This window comes from Ictalurus punctatus, chromosome 4, assembly GCF_001660625.3.
Source record: "Ictalurus punctatus breed USDA103 chromosome 4, Coco_2.0, whole genome shotgun sequence".
In the NCBI taxonomy this organism is placed as follows: Eukaryota; Metazoa; Chordata; class Actinopteri; order Siluriformes; family Ictaluridae; genus Ictalurus; species Ictalurus punctatus.
The window spans coordinates 27,683,074-27,708,273 of NC_071284.1; the positions used below are offsets into that span (position 1 = coordinate 27,683,074).

The following is a 25,200-nucleotide window of genomic DNA, read 5'->3' on the forward strand; positions in this document are numbered from 1 at the left end:
AATAACTTTTATGACTTTTATAAAACTATATAATGGACAGGTATGGAAAATGAATGATCTACTTGAACAAGAGAACTAGGCTGTAATAGCGTGGACTATTTTACATGTAAAACATGTTGAATTCCATTCGTTTTGCATTCTAAAAACATTTGCATACAAATTATGTAAATTGGAACGAAGGGCACGTCTCGTTATCCATGACATTGTTAAATCGATCAGTGGGACATCTGCGCTTGTTTATTTTTACATTCACGTCTATGTCAGCTGCCATGTGATCACTGGGATGTGCTACTCCTGCTCTTAGCCTCTCACTGAACAGAGCAGACACAGAGAGACGTGTGAGTGCAGCGGAAAGCAAGACTTTGCACTTGCAGGACAGTACTGGCAACATTTGGAAAGTAGCTAAGGTTTGTCCAAAAAGTCGCACGATTTGTCGCTAGGTGCTTTTTTAAAAAAAAAAAAAAAAAAAAAAAAGGCGCTGAAGGGGTCTGAAAAGTTGGCAACACTGGTCTCCACTGACAACTAGATAAAAGGCAGGCTAAAACTTAATTTATGCACATTCTTTTTGAAAAGCAATAAAATACACAGAGTAGCCAAATGATGCCCTGTCTGTGTTTTTTTTTTTTTAAGCCAATTTTCACCCTCTTCTGATATCTCCGTGCCCCCCGGGTTGAGAACCACTGATCTAAAAGTAAAACTGATTTTCTGTAACCAAACCAGATCCAGATTGTACAGGTAGCTCCTCGTTTAACGATAAACTCCTCTTCAGCTTCAAGTCCACCTTACGCCGTACTTGTTTTCACTCTGCACGCGAGCTGCGAATTTGTCGCACACCGGCGCACACAGAAATATGTCATCAACTAGGCTTTATCGTATCATAGGAAGAATTTCTACTGGTATATCGCAAATGATAAGATATCACCCTTCCCTAGTTCTAAGAATGTTGGCAAAGGATGGGGTGGGGTAATACATAAGAAGTGGGGTTTGAGTCTAAATAGCTGTTTCTTAAGAACCATAAGACTAATGCTGAAATCCAGCAGGGTTCATCTATGTTCTATTAGGTTTTAGCTGCATTTGTAAAGGTTCCCATTAAACTGTTGTCATGAAATAGTAGTTTCAGGGAGGGATCTACTAGTAGCTGAGTAGCTAGTAGCAGTCTCACTCAAATTGGCCACTGGGGGTGCTCTTCCTAAGCATGGGCGTTTGAGTTAAGTTCAAATAGCTGTTTCTCAGGAATCAGAACTCCAACTGAGCTGTAATTTGGTGTGCTGCATTCATCTGCTAATCTGTAACTGGATTTTTAATAAATAGTGACATCAAAAAGCATGGCCACTTGCAGTCAATCAGCTTTCAACAGGCATTCTAAACACTGAGCTATCATCACAAAACTTCATAAGTAAGTTTGTGTATGAACTCTTTATGGTTCTCTGTGTCTTGGCAAGAACTGGACACTGGAGGCATTATTTGTAAGGAGTGCTTGGACCCTGCAGATTGCTGTGTGTGGCTAAATTTATTATTATTATTATTATTAGTAGTAGTAGTAGTAGTAGTAGTAGTAGCAGTAATAGCAGCAGTTATAGTGGCAGTAGTAGTAGTAGTAGTAGTAAAAGCAATTCACATTTACATACCTCAATTCATTCAGCTATAAGACACATGTATTGTGTGCAAATTTGTGAATGCAGTGAGTTTGAAGCATCTACAAGGAGTTTTAACTGTGGCATGCTCACACACACATAGATGCACTGCTGTCTTTCAGCAGTTTGAGTGACCATTTTTTGTTGTTGTGGCTTCAGCATATTGTAGTTAAAATAGAACAATGACTCTAGTGTGAAATTGCAGAACGTCAGTCGTAAATTTAATACAATTATACCTATATTTGTACTATTGTACACAGCCAAAATAAAAAAAAAATCAATAAAAAAAAATCAATATCCAGTTGTTTATTAACCTTTTTCCTCTGTCCCTGCTTGGCCTGTAAATTCATTGTTGTTTTCGGTTTACCTTTCTGTTTCTCCAAAATAGCCTTTACGCATAAATGTATTGTAAATGTACACAGACAAATTAGAGATTTAATAATTTATTAACCACATGCATGGATTATTTTATTGATTATAATTGGCCACATGTTTCTCTATAGGGGTTTTGTCTATGTAGTATTGAGTTGATGTTTTCTAAACACCCAGTTTCCTGCAACCATTGTGCCTTTTTTTGCCAGAGGATGCACTGTTGTCATTATATAATTTTATAACTGGTGTGCATGTTCATGTAAATATGACATTTAGAGTGAGTGTAGAACAATGAGAGACGGAGAAATAGTTGATACCATTTCAGTTAATGAATGGAGCAGGATGGGGTTCTGTGAAGTGTTCTTTGTTATTGAGGTAATTATCAGACATCAAGGCACATATTCAGGTTTACTAAGGCTCTATCACACTATCACACAATGCACTAGTGCGTTAGAGCTTCAATTGAGCTGTTTGTGAGTATTGTAGTGTCTGTATGAGTTATGAGGCAGGTCTTCTGAAACAATAGACTGGAAGAAACAGACACCACCTAGGCTAAAGTGAAAAAACATACACGTCAGACTCAGGTTTGGCTGCAATTAGAAGTTATTGCTTCTAGGACAAAGCCTGTGTTGTACTGTAACTCTTAGAGAAAGTTCCAGCAAGATCTTATGGTTTCTAAACTGCAGGTGTGTGTGTGTGTGTGTGTTTGTGTGTGTTTGTGTGTGTGTGTGTGTTTGTGTGTGTGTGCATGCATGTGCGTATGCTTCAGCGTCATCTCCTGCTCTATTTGGAAAAATATGTCCTTTGGGAGTACTGAGTCATTTAGGGTCTGCATGGTGATGACACTAAACATCACTTAAACATATTAAACCATAGATTGGTCCAATACCATGTACACAGTCACTCATTTAATTCCACTGCCATTTGATCTTGTTGACCTTTGACCTTGTTTTGTATTCTCATATTTTCCTTCAACTGTGTTCACTTTTCCCATCACTCTGTCTCTCAGTAATAGGATTGCAAAGGTCAACAACTTCAAGTGACACATCACAGAAATCCATTTCAGAGGCAAAGAGCTGAAACTTTTAAGTTAATACAGCTTGTCAGACCAGTGCTCATTAATAACTCCATATCAGTTTGATGGAATGAAACACACCGACTATCACACTTTAAACTCCAGATATATAATTAAAAAAAAAACTCAGTTTTTTTTTTAATGATTTGGGTTTTGATGGGAAAGGTTAGCATGTTTTGAAAGTGTTATTAGAGCAGTATTCTGTATGTGTGTGTGTGTGTGTGTTTGTGTATGTATGTCACTTTCACCAGTTTAACACAAAAGTGAACAACACAGCATGTTTCGACCATCTGGTTCAGGCCAACGTCCGCAATAAGAAAATCCTGAAAGATGCAGTGCAGAACATTACAGCTAAGGGCATAACCAACTACACAAAGGGCTTTGAATTTGCCTTCAAACAGCTCTCAGATGTGAGTGTTTATTTGATCTTCCTATTATGCCTGTCACTATTATCTTTCATCTCTTCCTGTTTAAATCCTCGATACACATTCAACAAGACATTAATTCAATGACGAAACAAATGTTTTCTTAGAGACATCATTGCATTTCCTCCCTATAACTACTCTTAATTCAATGAGTAACCTGTAATGCAGTGTTGTTATTGTGTTATTATTGCATAGTGCTCTCTGCTGGTGCTGGTTTGTAACTGCAGCTTTTGAAAATGCATTTTAGCAGAATGTGTCAAGAAGAGCTAACTGCAATAAAATAATCATGCTGTTTACTGACGGAGGAGAGGAGAGAGCTCAGGAGATCTTTGAAAGATACAACCGTGATAAGGAGGTGTGAAGAGAGGCTTTTCTATTAAACAAAACTAAATATCTCACTATATAGCTCTTTGCTTTGTCTGATGTCAACCATGTTCTTGCTTTCTTTTTTTCTTTCTTTCTTTCTTTTTTCGTCAGGTCCGGGTCTTTACTTTCTCTGTTGGCCAACACAACTATGACACTGGACCTATACAGTGGATGGCTTGTGCCAATAAAGGTAAATGCTAGGAGAATTTATTTTTCAAATGAAGCATTTGTTTCAATTAAGTATTTCTTTTCAATCTGTTGAACCCATTGTTCCCAGAATTCTGGAGTTTTGTGATCTTTGCTATAAATAAAATTTTGCCCTTGATTTGCACTGAAAATGCTCTTTTCCCCAAATGCATTGTAATTATTTTACCATACTAACTTAGAAATCTATATAACCATAACTATAAATCTCTATATATGTATGTAGAAGTTATATATGTGAGCAGTTATGAATAAATAAAAAAAGACGTGTTTCATTAAATGTGGGCTTTTACAGTATACTTACACAAATTACTAAGAACTACAACAAATAAATCTTACAATGACGTGTAACTGTATACAGTTTTGATGTGATGTGGAGTGGCATTTTAAAGCACTAGTGGCATCATTATGTACTATCTGTACAGGATTTCGCAGTTTTTTTTATGACTGTTGCAGACAAAAATGCTTGATTTTGCTGCGGCTTTTTAAAAAATGCAGTATGCAGAAAACTACTTGAATTTGGCGAAATTGCAATCGCACAAAATTTTTTGCACAGATTTTTGCAGTGAAGTTTGTTGGTGAATGTTCATGTTCAGTGCATGTGAATTGAAGAGAGCTTTGGCTGAATGCACGTTGTGATGATGTCACATGATGCATCTTGGCCCAAATCTGTGGTAATTTTGAAGAATTGCAAGTTTTGCATTAAGTTCTGCGATCACAAAATCACTAAATCTTCGAAAAATAGCACAGATTCTGAATTTTCAAATATTTTCATATTGTTGCTTACAGCATACAAAAATGCTACAAAATACAAATACATTTATTTATTTACTTACTTACATACTTACTCCCTGATTGCACACTTCCAAACATAAAAAAACTGCTTAATTAATTGGATGTTTGATGACATTTCTCCCCTCAAACTCCAAAAGTAATATACTGTATGTACATCAGTGAGTTGTGCCCACATTTACTGAAACACATAATTTCTACTTCTGCCCTCTAGAGGCAGAAATATGCTGCACATTGCTTTATGAAAAGCAAGGCATGTTACAATAAAAAAAAAAAAAAAGATTAATCCATCTTTGATTGGTTTCAGGTTACTTCTATGAAATCCCTTCTATTGGAGCAATCCGCATAAACACACAGGTTTTATCCAAAAGCATCATGATTCTCCCTAATGATATTTGATTTGGTCATATACTTTTTGATTCACAAATTAGCCACATATTGATAATATGCACATGTTTGACCTGATAATTTTTGTTATGTGTTGTACAGGAGTATTTGGATGTCCTGGGCAGACCCATGGTCCTGGCTGATGCTAAACAGGTGCAATGGACCAACGTTTACCTGGACGCCTTGGTATTTAAAAAAAAAATATATTACTTATAAAATTTATATTTCTGTGTAGTACAGGTTTTTTTTTTTTTTTTTTTTTAGACTTTCATGCGTTATATAAAAATGACAACAGAATGAGTGGTAAGGTGTGATAGATATGTTACAGTACCAGTTGTTTCTGACCTCATCAGGAGCTGGGTCTGGTCATCACAGGCACTCTACCTGTCTTCAACAAGACTAAATCCAGAGAAAACAGCTCACGCATCCAGGTTTGAATGAACTCACTGATCTCAAAACTGACCTAGAAACTCTAAGCAGTGCAAATTCTGAGATATTTCAATCAATGAACAGAGAACAGAACACCATGCTTGACCCAAACAGCTATTAATAGCCTTTTCACTGGAAATGTGTGATATTTTTGTTACTTTTACTAACAAAAAGCTGTTAGTAGTGACGCAGAAGCCTTTATCTCCAGGCATAGTAACCACCAGGACAGTAGCCTTTCGGGAAATCAGCTGAGGCGTATTAAGATATTCCCAGTAGTGGAAAGTAAATATTATGTCCTAAAGAACAGTTATAGGTCAAAGTAAACTGTATGTCTGTAAACTACTCAGCTTGGGAGCTTAGTGTTCTGTCTCTCAGTGGAATTGTGTGAAATGTGCTCACAAGTGCCATAATGGTATTAGGCATTACCTTTCTTATGCATGAGCTGCGCTCCCTTTTCCCATCAGGATGATACTTTGAATGTTAAACATCTTTCACTAAAGCGTTAGTGACATCTAGCTGATCGTGTTAATAAGATCTTAAGATCTTTAATACCCTCTCCCTTAACTCATTTGTTATTTGCATGAGCAACCCTGAATGAAAATGATCTCCTTTACTGTTTTATCTAGCACGAGAACCAGCTCATTCTAGGAGTGATGGGTGTGGATGTGTCTCTGGATGATATCAAAAGACTAACACCACGCTTTACAGTGAGCATACAGAATGCATGCACATAGATGCACTGCACATTTTACTGCACACATGTACAACATCTGTACACCTAATCCTAACTCCTGATGGGTTCAAATGAATCAGATTAAAAGGTTAAATTTAGAATGCTTAAGGGTTGTTTGGTTGTCCATATGGGCTCCACTAGGTTCTATATCAAAGCCTACAACTGAGTTTTGCCCTCTCAGATAAAATAATTAATAATAATGGATCCTTTTGGAAGGCTAAGAACCCCCAAATATACAAAATCATTAAAGAACCTTTGAAGGGTTCTTATATCTAAAAAGTTTAAAGTCTCTTTTGGCTCTCTTACTTTTTCATGTGCATTTTTTAAAATAAAAATGCAAAAATTACACATGAATCAGACAAATGATATCTACAAATGAATTCCCAAATTCTTATGTGTTAGCATCAGCCCCACCCACACACACACATAACTGAATGTTATATATGTAACTGTGGTTCTGCGAGTGAGTGGAGGATCAACAGGGCAGTGTCCATTGGAATGGAGTATTCCTTGGAGTATTCATGAATTATTCCCTCAGACCTCATGGAGTATTCCCACATATCAGGGGCCACACCAATAATTTCAAAGCCTGGGACAGTAGGACTGGTTTGATGGGTAGTGGACACAGATTGCCCATCAGCAATGTCAACAGTAGATGGAATCATAGAATGGGCATTGTTTGCAATGTTTGCCTACTGAATTTGCTACAGTGTCATCCATAACATGACAGAAGTGCATAAAGGCATAAATGCAGTTGTACATTTTGGCCAGTGGTTTCTGTTTCAGCCCAGTATATGAACCATACTGGGCAGTAAATTGTCTGTATGTTCATAAACAGACTGCCTTCCACCCTGCTGTATATGTTTCAAATGATCTGATCCAGTTCCTTGTGGCTTTGACAATCAATGGGTATAACTGCATTCTGAGACAATGCAACTGATTGCATTGGCCCTATAGTTAGGCAACTCTAAAAGGAAGAAGATTTGCATCTGCCAACTTCCACCTCAAAATAGTTTGCCATTTTGTGCCCCCTAAACCAAGACTGCTTTGTCTTCATTAAAAGGCTCATATGGCACACGAGTCAAACTTAATTCCTGTGAACTACACAGTCTGCACAGGCATCAAGTGACTTTTCTGGCAGTAAACTTTCAGTCTTAGAGCTTCCAAAAGGGAGAGCAGGAGCTCTGTCTGGCTCATCACTTGTCATCACACCAGCCAGTTATCCAGATAGGGGAGTATGCACTATGTGATGGTGCAGATTTTCATAATAATAACAGGATTAGCAAATTAGGATTAGAGCGCAATACTCAGTGTATTTACTCAGTGTAGTTTGAATCGACTTGCTTAACTCGTGACAAAATTAGCTTGAGAATTAGCTTGTATAGTGGGAACCTTTAATAGGTACCTATGTGAGGTGACAGTTACAGTGTGATGAATTTAGTATTGGTAATCATCAAGGAAATGCATAAACAGGAGTACACTTCTGGAAAGAAAGTGCCATTGGTGGTCTGAAATAACAGGAAGTAGTAGCATGCATACAAACTTACACAAAGCCCTCATTTGCCTTCCAAACATTGCTGTTAGTTAGGTAGGTAGGTAGGTAGGTAGGTAGGTATGTAGGTAGGTAGATAGATAGATAGATAGATAGATAGATAAAACTAAGTACTGAAGTCAAGTAGAATCAGGTGTAATCATGTTAAAATCATAAATGCTAGCAGTCGTGCTTATCCTTTATAATAAATGTATTTATTACTAAATAAGAATAGTCTATTGTTCTATGGTCTGGTCCTATCTGACCTTCCTCCTTCTGCCTTTTCTCAGCAGACACACCCTGGAGAGGACATAAGCTTTTTAATGCTTACATTATGCATTACAAAAGCATCTGTTTGTACTTAAGACTTGATTTGTAAATGGCTGTGATTTTCCATTAAGCTCTGAGGAGCATTTCCAGATGAACAGACTCAGATGATTAGCACACATAGCTTGCACATGATTGACAGATTAGGCCCGTGCTGAGTTGAGATTTTGGACTATACCGATGCTCAGCGGGATTAAACAATACTCTAAAACAATCTCTCTGACTCTACCGATTTGGGTTACGATGGTTGTCCTTCATTATGATGCTTGTCACCTAAGAGGATGTGCTTCTCACTATTTATCTTTCTTTCTTGTTTTGTTTGTCTCAGATCGGCCCTAATGGATATTATTTTGCGATTGATCCCAACGGCTATGTGCTGCTCCATCCGAACCTCCAGCCTAAGGTACACGTCATTGAATTATACACAGTGCTACATCATTTGTGCCAAAACCATGTTTTTGATTGGGCTAGTTGTTTCTTTCTCAGTCATATATATTTTAAAGCTTTGTATCTCTTTGTTTTACGTTTTCCTTTCCACTATATTTTCCACTTATTTTATTGTGTAAAACAAGATTTATGAATAGGCTTATATGTCTAGGCTTATATGCGTATATGTATAACTCTTTGGGGCACAAAAGCCCAGACATGTTTCTTTTCCTTTTTTTCCTTCTTAATTTTCCTTTATGAGTACATTTGATTTCTTTACATTGACTTGTACATCGAAAAAGTTTTCAGCACCTATTACAAGCGGTCTTATTGCCTTATTGATCTCAGACCACAGCCATGATTTTGGAAAGTATTACCATTTCTTTTCAGAACATGAATATATAATCAGGGCTTGAGTAGACCTCCATCAGTGCTCCTGAGCACATGTTTTGTGTGATGGATGCTTTTTGTGCATAACCTTTTGCAATTTGCCTGAAGTAATACACTGTAAACTGGCAGTGAACTTGCATATATGTTTCTCAATTGATCCCAGCCATGTCCATATTGGTCCATAGCTGTGGAATATTGTGCTGCACATGCAGGGTGTTACGGAACATTGAAACAAAGCATATGTGATGAATACAAGAAAGAATGATGCCAAGGACAAGTGGGACAGCCTTTTATTCTCATTGTGCATGTAGTAAAAGGAGTATTTATCACTTCATCACTGAAAACTGCTGCCCAGTTATTAAACAGGACAATGTAAGGAGGAAACCTGACACATGGTGAAGAATCTGAGAATAGGTTACACTTTCAGTGCTTTAAACTCACATCATAATCACAAGTAAGAGTGTGAGTTATGCCTGTGAGAGTATTTTAAACATTCAAGATTCCTCAGTTCTAGAAGCCACGTGTACCAGAGAAAGATTGCAGATGGTGCAGGGGTGCTGAAGTAATTCAGCATGCACAGGCAAGTGTGATATTTGCTGTTAAATTCATAGTAAAATAACAACGCTTCAGGTCAAATATATGGAGAGGATTAACTTTTACCCACAAACAAGTCAAATCAAATAAACCAAACCGAGTCACATAGACTCAGTTAATATAATTGAGTGTTATGACAAACTTTCATGTCTTTCAGAATTTATGCCCTCCAGCATATAGATTAAAGAAAAATAGCCAAGACATGGAAAACCCCTTTCTCTGTCTCAAATAACCTTTAATACCAATGCATAACTCCTTATCAGTGATCATTTTTATATAAGTGTTCATTTCATAAAATGTAGGCTCGTAAAGCGACCAGTATTTTCACCACACCCAGCAGAGGTGAATTACTCCCAGCGGAGTCTCATGTGGACTGCAGGCCACGAGTTCAAAAGTGTTTACATTTTTTTCCCAGGAGCCATCTCTGATCAGTTCTGAAGGCTTGATCTCAAGTGATTTGCCATGACCCAATATGGCCGCAGCGTTTGCACACTGATTGAGTAAGACAGATAGGCATGGATTGAATCTCTGAGGCATGGACGCTGTACTTGACCTTGAGCAGTGTGTATACGCAAGCACAAACGCCTTAAACAACCAGAGGGTGATACATTTACTGGAAACAGTTTAAAGTGCTGCATGCACGTCAGGGAGTGAAGAGCACAAGGGGATGAATTTGTCTGAAATTTCAAGAAAGTCAGCACTCTGAGGAAAGTTTGGAGAATAGCTGTTTTTACAGGACACTTTTGATTTTATATTGATGAAATGGAAATGGCTTACACTCTCTTGGTGCCATTTAGCTTCACTACACATGGGCATCTCTTCAAAGCTGTCTACTTTTTTAGAGTCTACATAGTAAAACGGAGATTATAGTTTCCATGCTGTTAGATGTTCCCAATGCAAGTTTAGTGTTTAAATGATATACAGATTCATTCTATCTGCTTGCTTTTTGTATGTATTTTTTTAGAATGACTTGGCCATGTGTGCATGTGTGTGTTTATTTCCATGTCTTTCATTAGAGGAGAATACAAAATCATCACATCAGATTAAATAACAAATATGCAGTAACTTTCCATGAGGTGAGACAACAGTAGACCATAACATGATATAATAGTCAGTTCCATTATTATTGGCAAACTTCGTGAGTAACAGTAAATAAATACAAATAATGCATTTGACAGATTTTTTTTAAATATTGTATTTATAATAAAATATGGGCACTCCTACACATAATAATTGGTAAATCATTCCCTGGAGTGAATAAGAGCACACAAGCTGTGTTGTGCTGACAAGGTATGGTTGGAGACTAGGGGAATCTGGCTGAATTGAATCACCACTTTTACAAGTTAATTACTGAGCACTTTTACAAAAAAAAAAAAAATAAATTATATATATATATATATATATATATATATATATATATATATATATATATATATATATATATATATATATATATGAAAAAAGCCAATTTGCATTTTGTAAGATATTCTTCAGAGATGCCAATAATTTTTCACATGGATTTTGATTAATTATTATTTGATTAATTATATTATTACTTTTTTAAAAAAAGTTAAGTACTTTATCTAGAAATTTTGAATCATTGTGTATAATTTTTAGTTTATACAAAAGTTTTTCTTTCTTCTCATGAAGAGTGCCAATAATTATCTGGAGTTGTATTAGATGAAAATTCTGTGTAAATTATAGTGTAGATTGGACTGAGCCTGCTGAGGTAGCAACACTAGCTTACCACTACACACCTTCTGTAGCTTATTGGCCTGTTATCATTCCCTTTATAGGACACAAACACTGCTTTAGACTGAGTCTTACCTTCTTTAACTAGAACTTTGAGCTAAAGTCACATCATGTACAGTGCCCCCCACTAATATTGGCACCCATTGTAAATATGAGCAAAGAAGGCTGTGAAAAAAATGTCTTTATTATTTAAACTTTTGAGCTTTTGTTTAAAAAAATCACAACAAATACTCTGCTCTCATGGCTATTAAACAATTGCAAACAAAGCCCAGGTTTATAAAAATACATATAGGTGTGCAATGATTATTGGCACCCTTTTATTAAATACTCTGTGCTAGCTACCTTTTCCAAGATAACAGCTCTGAATCTTCCTATAATGCCTGATGAGGTTTGAGAATAAAATGCAAGGGATCTGTGACCATTGCTCCATACAGAATCTATCCTTAATATTTTGAGGTCCACGCTGGTGGACTCTCCTCTTCAGTTCACCGCGCAGGTTTTCCATGGGTTTCAAGTCAGGGGACTGGGATGGCCATGGCAGGACCTTGATTTTGTGGTCAGTAAACCATTTTTGTATGTTTTGGATGTTTTGGTCCTGCTGGAAGATCCCACCACAGCCCATTTTAAGCTTTCTGTCAGAGGCAGTCAGGTTTTCATTTAATATCTGTTGATATTTGATAGAGTCCATGGTGCCATGTATCCTAACCAAATGTCCAGGTCCTCTGGCAGAAAAACAGCCCCAAAACACTAATGAGCGACCACCATATTTAACCGTGGGCATGAGGTACTTTTCCATATGACTACCTCTCTGTGTGGGCCAAAACCACCTCTGGTGTTTATTGCCAAAAAGCTCTATTTCAGTTTCATCTGACCATAGAACCCGATCCCATTTGAAGGTCCAGTAGTGTCTGGCAAACTGAAGATGCTTGAGTTTGTTTTTGGATGAGAGTAAAGACTTGAAACCCTTCCAAACAACTTGTGGTGATGTAGGTGACTTCAGATTGTAGTTTTGGAGACTTTCTGACCCCAAGATGCAACTAACTTGTGCAATTCTCCAGCTGTGATCTATGGGGATTTTTTGGCCACTTGAACCTTTCTCTTCACAGTGCGTTGAGACAATATAGACACATGTCCAATTCTAGGTTGATTCATAACATTTCCAGATGACTGGGACTTCTTAATTATTGCCCTGATGGTAGAAATGGGCATTTTCAATGCTTGTACTATATTCTTATAGCCACTTCCCATTTTGTGAATCTCAACAACCTTTTGCACACATTACAGCTATATTCCTTGGTCTTACACATTGTTATGAACATTATCTAAGGGAATTTGTTACCTCATATTTATACCCCTGTCATGGTCGAACAATTTCCTGTTCCTAGTCACCCAGTTGTACTAATATATATATATATATATATATATATATATATATATATATATATATATATATATATATATATATATATATAGGAATATAATTCATATGAATTCATGGGGGTGCCAATAATTGTTGCACAGCTATATTTAACAAAGTTTTTTTGATAAACCTGTGTGGTTTGCAATTGTTTGATATCCTTGAGAGCAGAGTATTTTTGTGAAATGTTTAACAGATCAAAATGTTAAACAATAAAGAAATTTTTCACAGCCTTCTTTGCTCATATTTACCAAGGGTGCCGATATTAGTGGAGGACACTGTATTTGTTAGTCAGGTGTGATTGCCTTTTTGTTCCCACTCCAAATCATTTAATACTTATGCTTTTGTATGATGTTCACATACATCTTTATTTCAATAATTTAGCCATTCTCGGGAAGGCAACAACAACAATGTCACCAACAACAATTTTAAAACAGTATACAGCACATTTGAAGTCTCCATTCTAATTGGTCTGAAGGTTTTTTTCATATTATACAATTAGCTACGAGACAGAGAGAGAGAGAAAGAGAGAGAGAGAGAGAGAGAGAGAGAGAGATGCTGGTGAAGGAATGACTGTTAGTATCTGTTAACAACAAAAGTGATAATGGGAACTAACTGTTCCACAATAATAAATGTACTTATAAACTAATTAAAGGGTGTCATTCTTTAATGAATATAAAATGTAACTGTTGTCAAAGTGCTGTGGTATAAGAGGAAAACACTGCTGTCACAGGAGAATAATTTTACTTTTGATTATTTGGTTGTTTTCTAATAACTGCACTCCCTGTTGTTTTTTATTCCTCACATAATGTTTCACATTTGTTCTTTTTTTAAATGAATACTTGCTGTTTTGTAGTTTTTAAAATGGGGCTGTCCAGTCAATAATAATTATGAAGGAGATGAAACATTTTGGTATTTCCTGCTGTTTGTACCATGGTGTTTTGCAGATTGGTTTGCTAATGATCTTATGGCAGCCTTATTTTCATCTTCTTCATACTGAACAGTAATTATATCCATTTCATATTTCACCCATAGACTGTTCATGATAATTCTTATGAGTCTGGTCTACAGATTCCAGCCTGTTTTATCTCTGAAATGGTGGCTAGCATGAATGCCGATATGGATTTAAAACTACAAAGAGACTTTAAAGCTCTGAATAATTTATGAATACATGTTATATATTATCTACATCTGGGCTATGCCCATCCTAATACAATTTCATAACAATAACATTATAGTGATGTGTCGAGGAGTGACAGTCTCATGTAGTAGAGGGATTTGGGTGGGACATGGAGGAAGTTAAGGGAGTCTGGTCTAATTCTCCTTTAAACAAATCCTTCCTGTTTGTAAGTCATTTCTGATTAGCTGGGCCATTCGGGATGGATAATATTGTAATTGAAGTTTGGCCACAATAAAAGAATGTTTATACAAAACTTTATCAATGGGTAAATCTGGATGCATTATTATCTGTATTATGTATGTTTTATTCAGGAATGTTTAACATCTGGATACTTAACTTTTCTGGACAGACTAGAGGAGCTACTCAGTGTGAAGCTCCATGAATAAAATCACTCTGAGCCCTTTTCTACTGAGACCTGAAAACTAATGCTCTCATTTTTATGCCATGATAAATCTTTTATCCATGATACCATCTTAGTGTGCTATGTGCTATGTAAATGTGCTATGTAAATGAAAAAAATATATTTGGCTCATCCTATTGTGTGTTTTTGGGGGGTGGGCTGGGGTTGGTAGTAGTACAGGGTACAGGGTGACCTCAACACTTTGAAATTGTCCCTTTGCTGTGCCTGTCTCTCATTACTCGCTCTGCTTTCATATTCAGCACTGCCTGCTCACTCACTCTCTTTGATTCTCTATTCCCCTTTAAGATGCCTTTTTCCCCTCAAATCTTTTCTCTTTGCCCTTCTCCTTTTAATGCATAATTTCTCATACTTATTTTCAGGTTTGTTTTTTTTTCTTTCACTTTTTCCAGGTTGCTTTATTCCCCCTGCAGTATTTTGTCTCTCTCATGCTCTTATTATCTCTCAGTACATTTTGATAACCACAATAACTTATTCCAATGATTTGATGTGATTAGTCTATGGTTTACTCCCCTTTCCGGTTATTGCAGTTGGTATAATGTGTAATAAGAAATCGATTAAGGTTGTTTGTTGTTAAAATATGACAACAGTCCTTTACTAGATAAATTTCCTAGATAGATAGATATTTCCGAATAGATACTATTCTAGATTTCTAGATAGATATTTCCGAATACAGACAGTGACGCATCAAAAAACTGTTCATAACATTATATGAATGCTATACTGTAATGCATATGAATGTGTATACATCTATTTTCTGGAAATAATGTATATATAAATGAAAACCTTTCACAGACTCTCTTTATCATTGCAATGCTAAGTCATTTTTATTGTTATCATTGAAATTTAAAATACTTGTTACTGAGAAATTGTTATTGTACTAATTATTGTTAGTATGTTTAAATATTAAGATATCATTCTGATGAATGTTGGTTATTATGTTACAACTGGTAAACTGAGAAAATGGATTTTGTGAAAATACGTGAAATGGAATATCCATCAAAAAAGTAATGATATCAGAATACAGAAAGAGGAGAAGGAGAACATCTTAAGCCAGACTGTGGTCTAGTCTTATGTGTTATCTGTAAGCTGTATTGCCAAAAAACATGCACACAATACAGTATGTTTGCATTTTTTCTTAAATTGATCTTTCTTTCTTTCTTTCTTTCTTTCTTTCTTTCTTTCTTTCTTACTTTCATAATTCTCATATATTTACTTTTCATTTGATCTTCAACATCCTTATATCTATGTCCATTTGCATGCTTGATCTATTGTCTGCATGAAGTAAGACCTTAACAGCTTTATCTTAATTATTTTGTAGCTCTCACTTCATTAAGATATTCATTAAGTGACTAAATACACATGATGCACTTTATTCAGTCCAAAGACCAAACATTCAAGTCTGAAAATTAGAAATTTATAATCTAGTACAAGATTTATTGTTTGGTCCTCTGAAGACACATTTCTTACTGAATATGCATAATGCAGCTCTTTAACAATTAGTATTTTAGCTTATTTCATTATTCTGTGAATGCCTAAGATAGGAGCGATTTTGCATAGGAGCGATTTTGAACCGGACGGGGGGGACTGAAATGCTAGGGGCGTTGGGGGGGCTTGCTCCCCTGAAAATATATTTTTTTAATAAAGCAATTAAATGCTCGTTTCTAATGACTTTTCATCAATATTTGTAAAACACACATATAAGTTAAAGAGTGACCAATAGCATTGATTTGTGAAAAAAAGTCAAAATATGGAGATATGAGTTCTGATGTATGTCACTGAATGAAGCTCAATTTATTCATTAATATTACTCCATAATATTACTCATTTAAAACACTAGCTACTATAATCATTAAGAACAGCTGCTAGTTAATGTAGCTAGACACAGTACATGTTGAAACGTGGGTGCCGTCCTGTGAGGACTGCTGTTTCTGTTTGTGAGTTGAAGCTATGAGTATGAGTTGGAGGCTATTTTGCTATAGAAAAAAAATATCCCATTGTCCAGTTTTCTCACTGGATGACAGTGTGACCTACTATTGCAGTTCTTGATGCAGCAGCACTGCCCTACCATGGCGATGCTTTCCAGAATCACAACAGAAAATGAAAACACACAGTCTGCAACTCCCCAACAGTGGGAGTGATCCTCACACGATGAGGTTTTTTTCACAGACAGTTACGGAATATTCGAGTCATCTCCAAATGAATCCATTCCGCTTTCATTGCATAAGAGTAGTCACCTTCTCTGAAAATCTATACCAGGTTTTGTTTGTTACCTTGCAGTAACAGACACCTTGCTCTAGTTAAGCTTTTCAACAGGCAAACGGTTCAGCGAGCCCTCCGCTGACCCCTGACCCCTGCGCTTATTTTAGTCAAAGTTTGTTTTGTTTTTATTTTATTGAATTATGTTTCAAAAAGTTGCAGAATGGATGCATTTGGAGACTGTCCAACTCAGTAATCCTCAGAGACAGGCATGCAAAGTGAAATAAAGTTTGAGATTAGGAAAAAGTGGGGGGGACAAAACCTCGATTTTGAAATGTGGGGGAGACATGTATAATGCCTGCTACACCAAAGCCTAAGATGACTTTAAAGTTTTTGGGGATTAAACCCAGAGGTAGTGCCTGGGCTTCTATTAGTTTTTATGGTGCATAAAACCATGACATACGTTAATATTATAGAACAAAAAACTAAATACAAATTTCCTTTTCTTTTTAAATGGAACAGTAGCAGATTATAAAGTTCTAAGCAAGAAAATGACTTGAATATTGTTGAATCTGGGACAGAATGTCTGTCTAAATGTCTGTGAAAAGGTTACAGACTGTAATTGTACTATTGAGCAGTATTTTTTTTAATCAGCAGTAATTTTGACTTTATGTTCTGTTCTGTAGTAGCTCACTGTGTAGCTCTGTTATTAATCTGATTGCCATTTTTGTTAGAATCCCAAATTTCAGGAACCTGTCACTCTGGACTTCCTGGATGCTGAGCTAGAAAATGATATTAAAGTCGAGGTAGACACACACACACACACACACACACACACACACACACACACACACACACACACACACACAAAGATGCAAGCAGAAACACTTAATGAGTATAAAGACATTCTTAAAATTAAGTGTGTAACAGATTAAGGATTAATTGGTGAGTTGTCAAATGAAAAAAGCAGCAGATAATTCAGTGCTTACAAATTATTGCAAACCCTATATGCAGGAGCTTTGAAGTGTGGCAGATGTGGCATTTTAAATTAAAAGCTTTTAGTAAATATTGCAGTGGTACTGCTGCTTTTGGCTCTTCAGTGGTCTCGATGTGGGTGACTTGTGGTACGTGGGTGTCGTTCTTTATTTAGATAAACAGTGCAGTGTAACGACCGGGTGTTCAGGCTTTAAAGGATATCTCTGCTTCTTTGAAAACCACATCTAAGTGCACAAAATCGTTCCGGAACAAATTCATCCATACCGTAACTGAGAAATGAAAAACATGGTTGTCAACATTTTCTATAACACAATACTTGACCATGACACAGGGCAACCTTACAGCACACACTGGACTGGTGAAATCTACTCCACATTTGGAATGCTTTTAATGATTGGCCTAAATTTGTTTTTGAGATGTAGAACTTCTGTTTTACTATAAACGACTCAGCACTTTTTATGTCAAGGGATAAATCAACTGATTACTTGTTGCTCTGTTTTAGATAAGAACAATGATGATTGACAGGGATCCTGGTGAGAGGAAGATTGAAACACTGGTCAAATCTCTGGATGAGGTTTGTAAAGATTCATCATGAGATAAATGTTTTTATATTGAATCTGTACTTTTCATTTCTTTTTTCTTTTCTTTTTTTCACTTCTTACTGGCAGAGATACATTGATCGAGGAGTGAGGACTTACACTTGGGTACCGGTCAATGGCACAGACTACAGGTATGTATAATCAAGACCTTTCCATCTAGTGTATTCTTGCTCATTAACCCCATTTGTCTTGACATCAACATTGATTTGTTAGCTTAAAGGGCAATTCCACAGATTTTTCAACATTTTACACTATAATTTGCTTGTTCAGAAGCAAACATAAAGACCTAACGAGTGTTTTGGTCAATACTAGACAACTTTCCTGAATCAAATTTCTTTGCATTGTGGTACAGAGTGCAGTAATACTTAGGTTGCTATCCAAACTATCAATAAAGACACATATTAGAAATTTTAGTAACACTAAAATAACAGTAAATTGGTTTTCCTTGGATATGAGATTTCCTCCTTTTAAAAATATAAAATTAAGGGATAATCACACTAAATCTAGATGTGCAAGAAAAGATTAATATATCTGCTTAATAGCCAAACCATTTAGGTAATAGACTACAGTACATAATTAAACACATCAGAATTCAATATTATGAAAATCCTCCAAGATTCTAAACTCAATTGGAATTATTTTATTGGATAAACACATTTTTAGACAAAAAATAAAATAAAAAAAAATCCTCAGGGATACTTTGAAGGGTTCCTAGCTTCCTAAAGAGGTCCTGTTTAAGAGTTCTACATAGAGTCTTTCCCCAGAATGACAAACTAGGAAACTATGAAGGAATATCTTTTGAAAGAATGGTGTTCATCCCTCCAGTGCACTTCCAGAGACTTGTAGAATCTGTGCCAAGACACACATATGTATGTTATATCATAAAATAGCTTCTAAGGAAACCATAATGTATTTGTAACCATTTTATGCAATAACGTGCTGTGGGGTGAGTTTTAAAGAGATAAAGACTTTTATAAAACTGTCAAACCTGTGCTTATCATTAGAATTGTGGATTTTTCATCAAACACTCTGAATGACTCTTTACTTAACAACAAGCAAATTATGCACAAAATTGGAAAAATCTGAATTTCCCTTTAATGATCTATAAATATTCTGTGTACCTGTGTATGCGTTTGTGTGTGTGTGTTCTATAGTTTGGCCTTGGTTTTGCCTGAGTACAACATGCACTACATCCAAGCAAACCTAGGGGACGTAAAGCAAGCCATGTGTGAGTATCTGTGCTTATATGGAGTGGTTTTTGAATATCACACCTCTGCTCTTCATTTGAGTAGGGTGGGCAATCTCAGCTGTGATGATTTTTTTTAATGCATGTGTTTGTATGGTTATATATAAAATTGAACACAATGTTGAAATACGAAGCATCTGAAGGCCCTCTCCAATGCTGTAAATCACTAAAGGTTCAGTTTGTGGTGTTCTGTAATAATCCAAAAAAATTGAGAATTTGCATGTGGTCCTAGTACAAGTACTCTTGTCAGATTTAAGTAAAAGGACATTAATTAGCATACAGTGTCTAATGTCCTTTACACATCCCTCAACTTTATTAAGCTGGCCTCGGTCATCTGCCTTTGCTGAAACATACAACTGTGTGTCATCAACATAACAGTGGAAGCAAATACCATGTTTATGAATAATTTTACCCAGAGGTAGCATATATAAAGAAAAGAGAAGTGGGCCTAAAACAGAACCTTGTGGAACACCAAACTTTACCTCAGTATGCGTAGAGGAGTTACCATTTACATCTATGAACTGAAAATGATCAATCAGATAAGACCTGAGCCATGAGAGGGTCGTTCCCTTAATACCACCAACATTTTCTAGTCTATCAAGGAGAATAGTATGATCAATGGTATCAAAAGCTCAGAGGCGAGTAGTAAGCCATTTACCACTTTAACCAGTGCTCTCTCTGTGCTATAATGAGGCCTAAATACTGATGATACATTTCATGAATTTTATTTCTATGTAGGTACGAGCATAGCTGCTGTGCTACAACCTTTTCTAAGATCTTGGAGATAAAAGGGAGGCTTGATATTAGCTGGACTAGCTATAGTTGGACAGTTGACATAGGTGGAGGTCAGGTTTTTTTAATCAGGTGTTTGATAACTGCTAGGTTAAATGATTTAGGTATGTAGTCAGTGCTAAGGGAAGAATTAATTATTTTTAGAATGGGTTTGATTACTTCTGGAATTATCTGTTTGAAGAAACATGTAGGTAAGGGATCAAGTATACAAGTTAATTTTGATGAGGAAATTAGTTAAATTAGTTAGATCTTTCAAAGGGGATTAACAAAGGAGATTTCTAACTGTTGATCTGATATTGTTATATTATTATCTACAGGGTTAGTTATAAGACTGTCTGTTTTAAGATTATTAGTCTGCATGTTTCTGTTGTGGTCTTATTCCTAGTTCATTTTGCTACAGTATTAAATAAGAATTTAGGATTATTCTTGTTTCATCATTATGACCTTTAGGCAAGCTGGATGCCCTGCTTGCCTATAGGTGAGATGTCACACAACAAGCATTATGTCCTTCTCATGAGCATTACTTTGAGGCATGCCTCTCCAGGAATTCTGTGCTGCTTTTACCTGAGTGGCAAAATGCACATTCTCCAAGTTTTATATCAACATTGTCCTCCTTGATTGAATCACGGTTATATGCTCAAAATATTGCCAAGGAACAGATCTGACTGGTTTCTTAATTTCAGGCTACTTTTTAAATTTTCAGGAGAAGACATTCTATATTCAACAAACAGGTTGGGGAGAGAAGGAACACTTGTCAATATCTGCATCACAATTGCAGATCACCTTACAAGAGCAGAGTGATATAACAAATGGCAAATGCTTTCCTTTAATTTGTGCTGTGTTCTGCATATCAAATGCACACACAATCACAGGTGCAATACCAATATATACCAATGGTATATCAAATGTCATTTTTCAGTTGCACAATCTTACATCAGTGTTTACCTTTTGAACAGTAAGTAGGAGCTAAATTTAAACATCTCCTGCCATTCGGTAGCAAGTTAGTGTATGTGATTGATGGTTCAGGAGTTTGGTGCAGATGTGCAGGGATGAGCTTTGACTCTTTCTGTCTCTGTCACTCTGCCTGTCTTCCCGTCTCTCTTTTGCTGTAAGTCAGTCAAGCATATATTTATGATGTTGTAAAGGCACAGGTGAAGATGGCACAGAGAGTGTAGAATGGGGTCATGTCTCTGTGTGTTTCCTCTCAGGCTTTGTGGTTCTCTACAGATCTACTGGTTGGTTTAAAAGCCTGAGTGAATGCTCAATGAGCTCCAGGGGGCTCGTTTAGCTGAGTTGAAAGAAAAAAGTGAAGCTTAGATACACTCGCCAAGAGATTTTTGGATCCGGAGAGTTGTGCAGAGTGATGAGAAGAGCATGTGAGCACAAAGCACTGTGAACACAAAACATTGTTCTTCATGAGAATTGTAGTTTTGTTCCTCTTATTATTATAATGCCCAATAATATTCAAGTATTACAGTGATGTGTTTGCTGAGTAATTTTTTTTTTTTGTAGGCAAATATAGAAACAAAAAAAAAAAAACAATAGTAGTAAGAACAAAAACAGCACATTCAAGTGTGGCAATACTAATGCCACTAAAGTTGTTGATATATATCATACACTGTACAGGAACTCATAATAGACATACACATACAGTAAATACCCCTGCTGAGCAAAATCTTATAAACATGTCTAATTGCGTGTGGGTTCGGGTAAATTCTGTAATATTAAGCAGTGAGTGCAGCATCTTGTCATTATGTGTTGTCTGATCATAGGACTCCTTAAACCATGGTTTGATTAAGTATACTACAGTGATGAAAGAGTGTGATTATGGGGAGCTTTAAGCATATGTGGTCACGTAAAAATGACATTTACAAAGAGTTCGAGGAATAATCTCTATACAACACATTTGCAGAATATGAGGAATTAGCATATTTACACAAAACTTACTTATAATAGCAATGTAACAGTGGTTGTTGAATTTAATCATCGAATCACAGTGGAGCAAAATATAAAAAGTAGTCCTGGTCATGGTCCACAGGTTCTGTGGTATTCATGCTGTATCAGTTATAAACTGTGGCACTTTTGTTAATTCATTAGCAAACAAACCAACTTTTTTTGGAACAAAGCCTTCTTGGTGTTGATCACTTCTTTATAGTGCTGTTAGACCATTCCTAACCTTACTAAGGTAAGATACAAACAATTGATCAGACCTAGAAAGCAATTGCAAAACTTTGCTGAGTTAGACCCCTATTAACCTGAGTATAATTATGAGGAGGTACAACAGATGGAGGAGGACAAAAAACACAGTGCGAAAGCGCCCTGCCGAGTTTGGTCTACTGGTGCACATGTGGACATCAGCCATGAATAGTGTTGGTGTTGCTCCGAGTGGGAATTAGCTTCTGATAAAGAATGCGTTATGGTATTGCTCTGAACACTCCATACATATTGATAATGAATAACCAGGGTTGCCAGGTCTGTGTGACCAACCCAGCCCAATTGCCTATACAAAACTAAAGCAAAAAAAAAAACCAATGGGCAATAAAATATATTGTAATATTTATAAAGTATCATCATATGATATTTTTTTCTATTGAAAATTATTAAAACCACATAGTTTTCCCAGAGAGAAAAACGCTCAGTCTCACCCAACAAAAACATTTGGACAATATTTAAAAAATAATAATAATAATAATTTATATGTATTCCCTATAGAAAAAATATTTTATTCAACCTATAAAATCACTACATATAGCACAGCCCACATACAACATAATAGACTTTGTACTTATTCTCTGCTTAGAAAACCTCAGCTTACCTATTTGGCTTATAAGCATCAAAATTATTAATATATGCAAACATCCAACCACAAACCAGCAGAAAATAAAATCAGCCCACAGCAACAAATCAAAATCACTGTGAAAATATTATATAATTTATCATCTCAGTATCGGGTAATCCAGAAGAGGATGTTTCCATTTGTGTCTGGTTCCTCTGAAGTTGTCTTTTCCTCTCAGATATTTTGTCATTAAGGACATAGTGCTACATTTAGATTTTTATAAAGCTGTTTAGTGACAATGTCTATTGTTGTAAGGAAAATACATACTGTATCAAATTTAATTTAATTTAAAAGTAGTCAACTCTGCAGGAAGCCCATGGACTTGGCAACCCTGTCGATAACCATAAATTCTTCCTTCAGTAACCAAGAGCCTACCAGTGAGCCATAATCAGTCAGTGAATTTCAAGGAAGTCTTTTTCCTTAGAAATTCTTTCCAGTGATAATCATGTTACAGATGTGGTTAAAAATTCTAGAGTATTTCTTGAAGTCCTATCTAAAAGTCCTATCTAACTTGTATAACATCATAAGGTACAGGATGAGGTTATGTTTTTTCCATTTTTGCTGCTGTCTGGTTATTTCTGGCTGCTGTCTTTATGCCATACTGTCTCTGTTGCGATTTGTGTTGAAAGAAGGGATTACACACTTTGTACTTGCTCATCTCCCTCCAGATGGAACTTTACACTGTCTTTATTTGAAAGCCAGTTGTTTGGCTTCAGAAGAACTCGTGTTATGTCTGCATGCTTTATATGCAATGATGTGTTGACATATTGTGTTCACAGTACTGGTTGGTTCATAACTCTGTCTTTCTCTCTCCTGGGTAACCTGTGGGATATACACTATAGGGCAAAAGGGCAAGTACAGTGTTTACCTCTTCTCTGTCTCTTCCTGTTCTTCACCTTTTTATTTTTCCACATGTTGCATGTCTCATTTATCCACTACATAAGCCTTATGGCATGATAAGGAATGTGCATATGTGAGAGCATTCGTCACCTTTATAGTACTACTGATTTATAGTACTACTAATTATGTCTATTAAATGAATGCTTGTCATATAAATTGCAGTTTGTGTTACTTTCACTGTTTTGCTTTTATTTATCTGTGTACCTTGTGAGTATTGCAATTTTGGGTGACCGTTGACGTTGAGTATTACGGTAGTGATATTTGAGGTTCTGACCTGCCTCACCTCTTTCTCTGCAGTCTCAGATACTATGCAAGTGGAGAAATTTGAGGATTATGGCTACACCTTTATAGCACCCAGGTAGGTCCCTCTCCCTCCCTCATTCTCTTATACACAAACACAGAGAGTGACCTGAAGGCAAGTATAGCTTTAGCAGTGTTGGGTTTTTCCAAGTGGTGTCCAGGCTGTTGGTGTTTGAGGGCTTATAAATTTAGACATACCTTTAGACATGCACTTCTTTTTTGACTGAAATTGAAATAAGTTTTACTTATAACATACAGACCAGAATTAATCTAATTAATTAGCATCACCAAAGAACATAAATCTGATTGATGCAGGCAGTAAACATCTATTTATTTGCACTAATTTAATTGCACTGGTTATTTGCTTCTGGCTTAGTTTGTGTTAGATAAACTTGTGATGACGCTGTATAGGGAATATTGCCAAGACCTGAAACCCTCCACCAACAACACTCAGTTCCTCATGGACGTCATCCAGTACATCGACAAGAGAATGCCCAGTGACCCAATGTGTAAGTGCATAGTTTATGTCTGATAGACATTTGTATGATAGACAAGAAGTAAATATTAACACTGTGAGAACAGTATCACCTTGACAACACACAATAAAACATAGTGTTGGTAGCACCATGTTGTGGGGATGCTTTTCTTCAGCAGGGTTTGGGAACCTGGTTAGAGTTGAGGGAAAACTGCATGGATCCAGATATCAGAAAGATTTATTCCAAGCACATACTCTAGACAAATAAGTTGCATTAACGTCATGAAGAAATACAGTGATGAAACTTAACCCTCCTAGCACAATTCACCTTGATGTTTAGATCACGTCACCCTTTACATAAGCTCTCTCTGAAATCATTATCAAAGCTCTGATACATTTACGACC

The 25,200-nt window shown here is 36.2% G+C and overlaps 1 protein-coding gene across 5 annotated transcripts in view; it reads left to right on the forward strand.

Annotated features, from left to right (window-relative positions):
* LOC108264659 (voltage-dependent calcium channel subunit alpha-2/delta-1) overlaps window positions 1-25,200 on the forward strand; it is a 118,211-nt gene that overhangs the window by 74,490 nt on the left and 18,521 nt on the right. For 2 of the 5 annotated variants that reach the window (XM_053678101.1, XM_047153276.2), the window contains exons 11-24: window positions 3,333-3,491; window positions 3,754-3,861; window positions 3,984-4,062; window positions 5,176-5,225; window positions 5,358-5,441; window positions 5,609-5,686; window positions 6,311-6,391; window positions 8,604-8,678; window positions 17,386-17,457; window positions 18,150-18,221; window positions 18,316-18,377; window positions 19,401-19,474; window positions 24,318-24,378; window positions 24,732-24,829. In XM_053678101.1, coding sequence (XP_053534076.1) covers window positions 3,333-3,491; window positions 3,754-3,861; window positions 3,984-4,062; window positions 5,176-5,225; window positions 5,358-5,441; window positions 5,609-5,686; window positions 6,311-6,391; window positions 8,604-8,678; window positions 17,386-17,457; window positions 18,150-18,221; window positions 18,316-18,377; window positions 19,401-19,474; window positions 24,318-24,378; window positions 24,732-24,829 — 1,153 coding nt within the window. The remainder of the gene's footprint in view (window positions 1-3,332; window positions 3,492-3,753; window positions 3,862-3,983; window positions 4,063-5,175; window positions 5,226-5,357; window positions 5,442-5,608; window positions 5,687-6,310; window positions 6,392-8,603; window positions 8,679-17,385; window positions 17,458-18,149; window positions 18,222-18,315; window positions 18,378-19,400; window positions 19,475-24,317; window positions 24,379-24,731; window positions 24,830-25,200) is intronic. The other 3 variants (XM_053678100.1, XM_053678102.1, XM_053678103.1) reach the window with 3 other exon arrangements.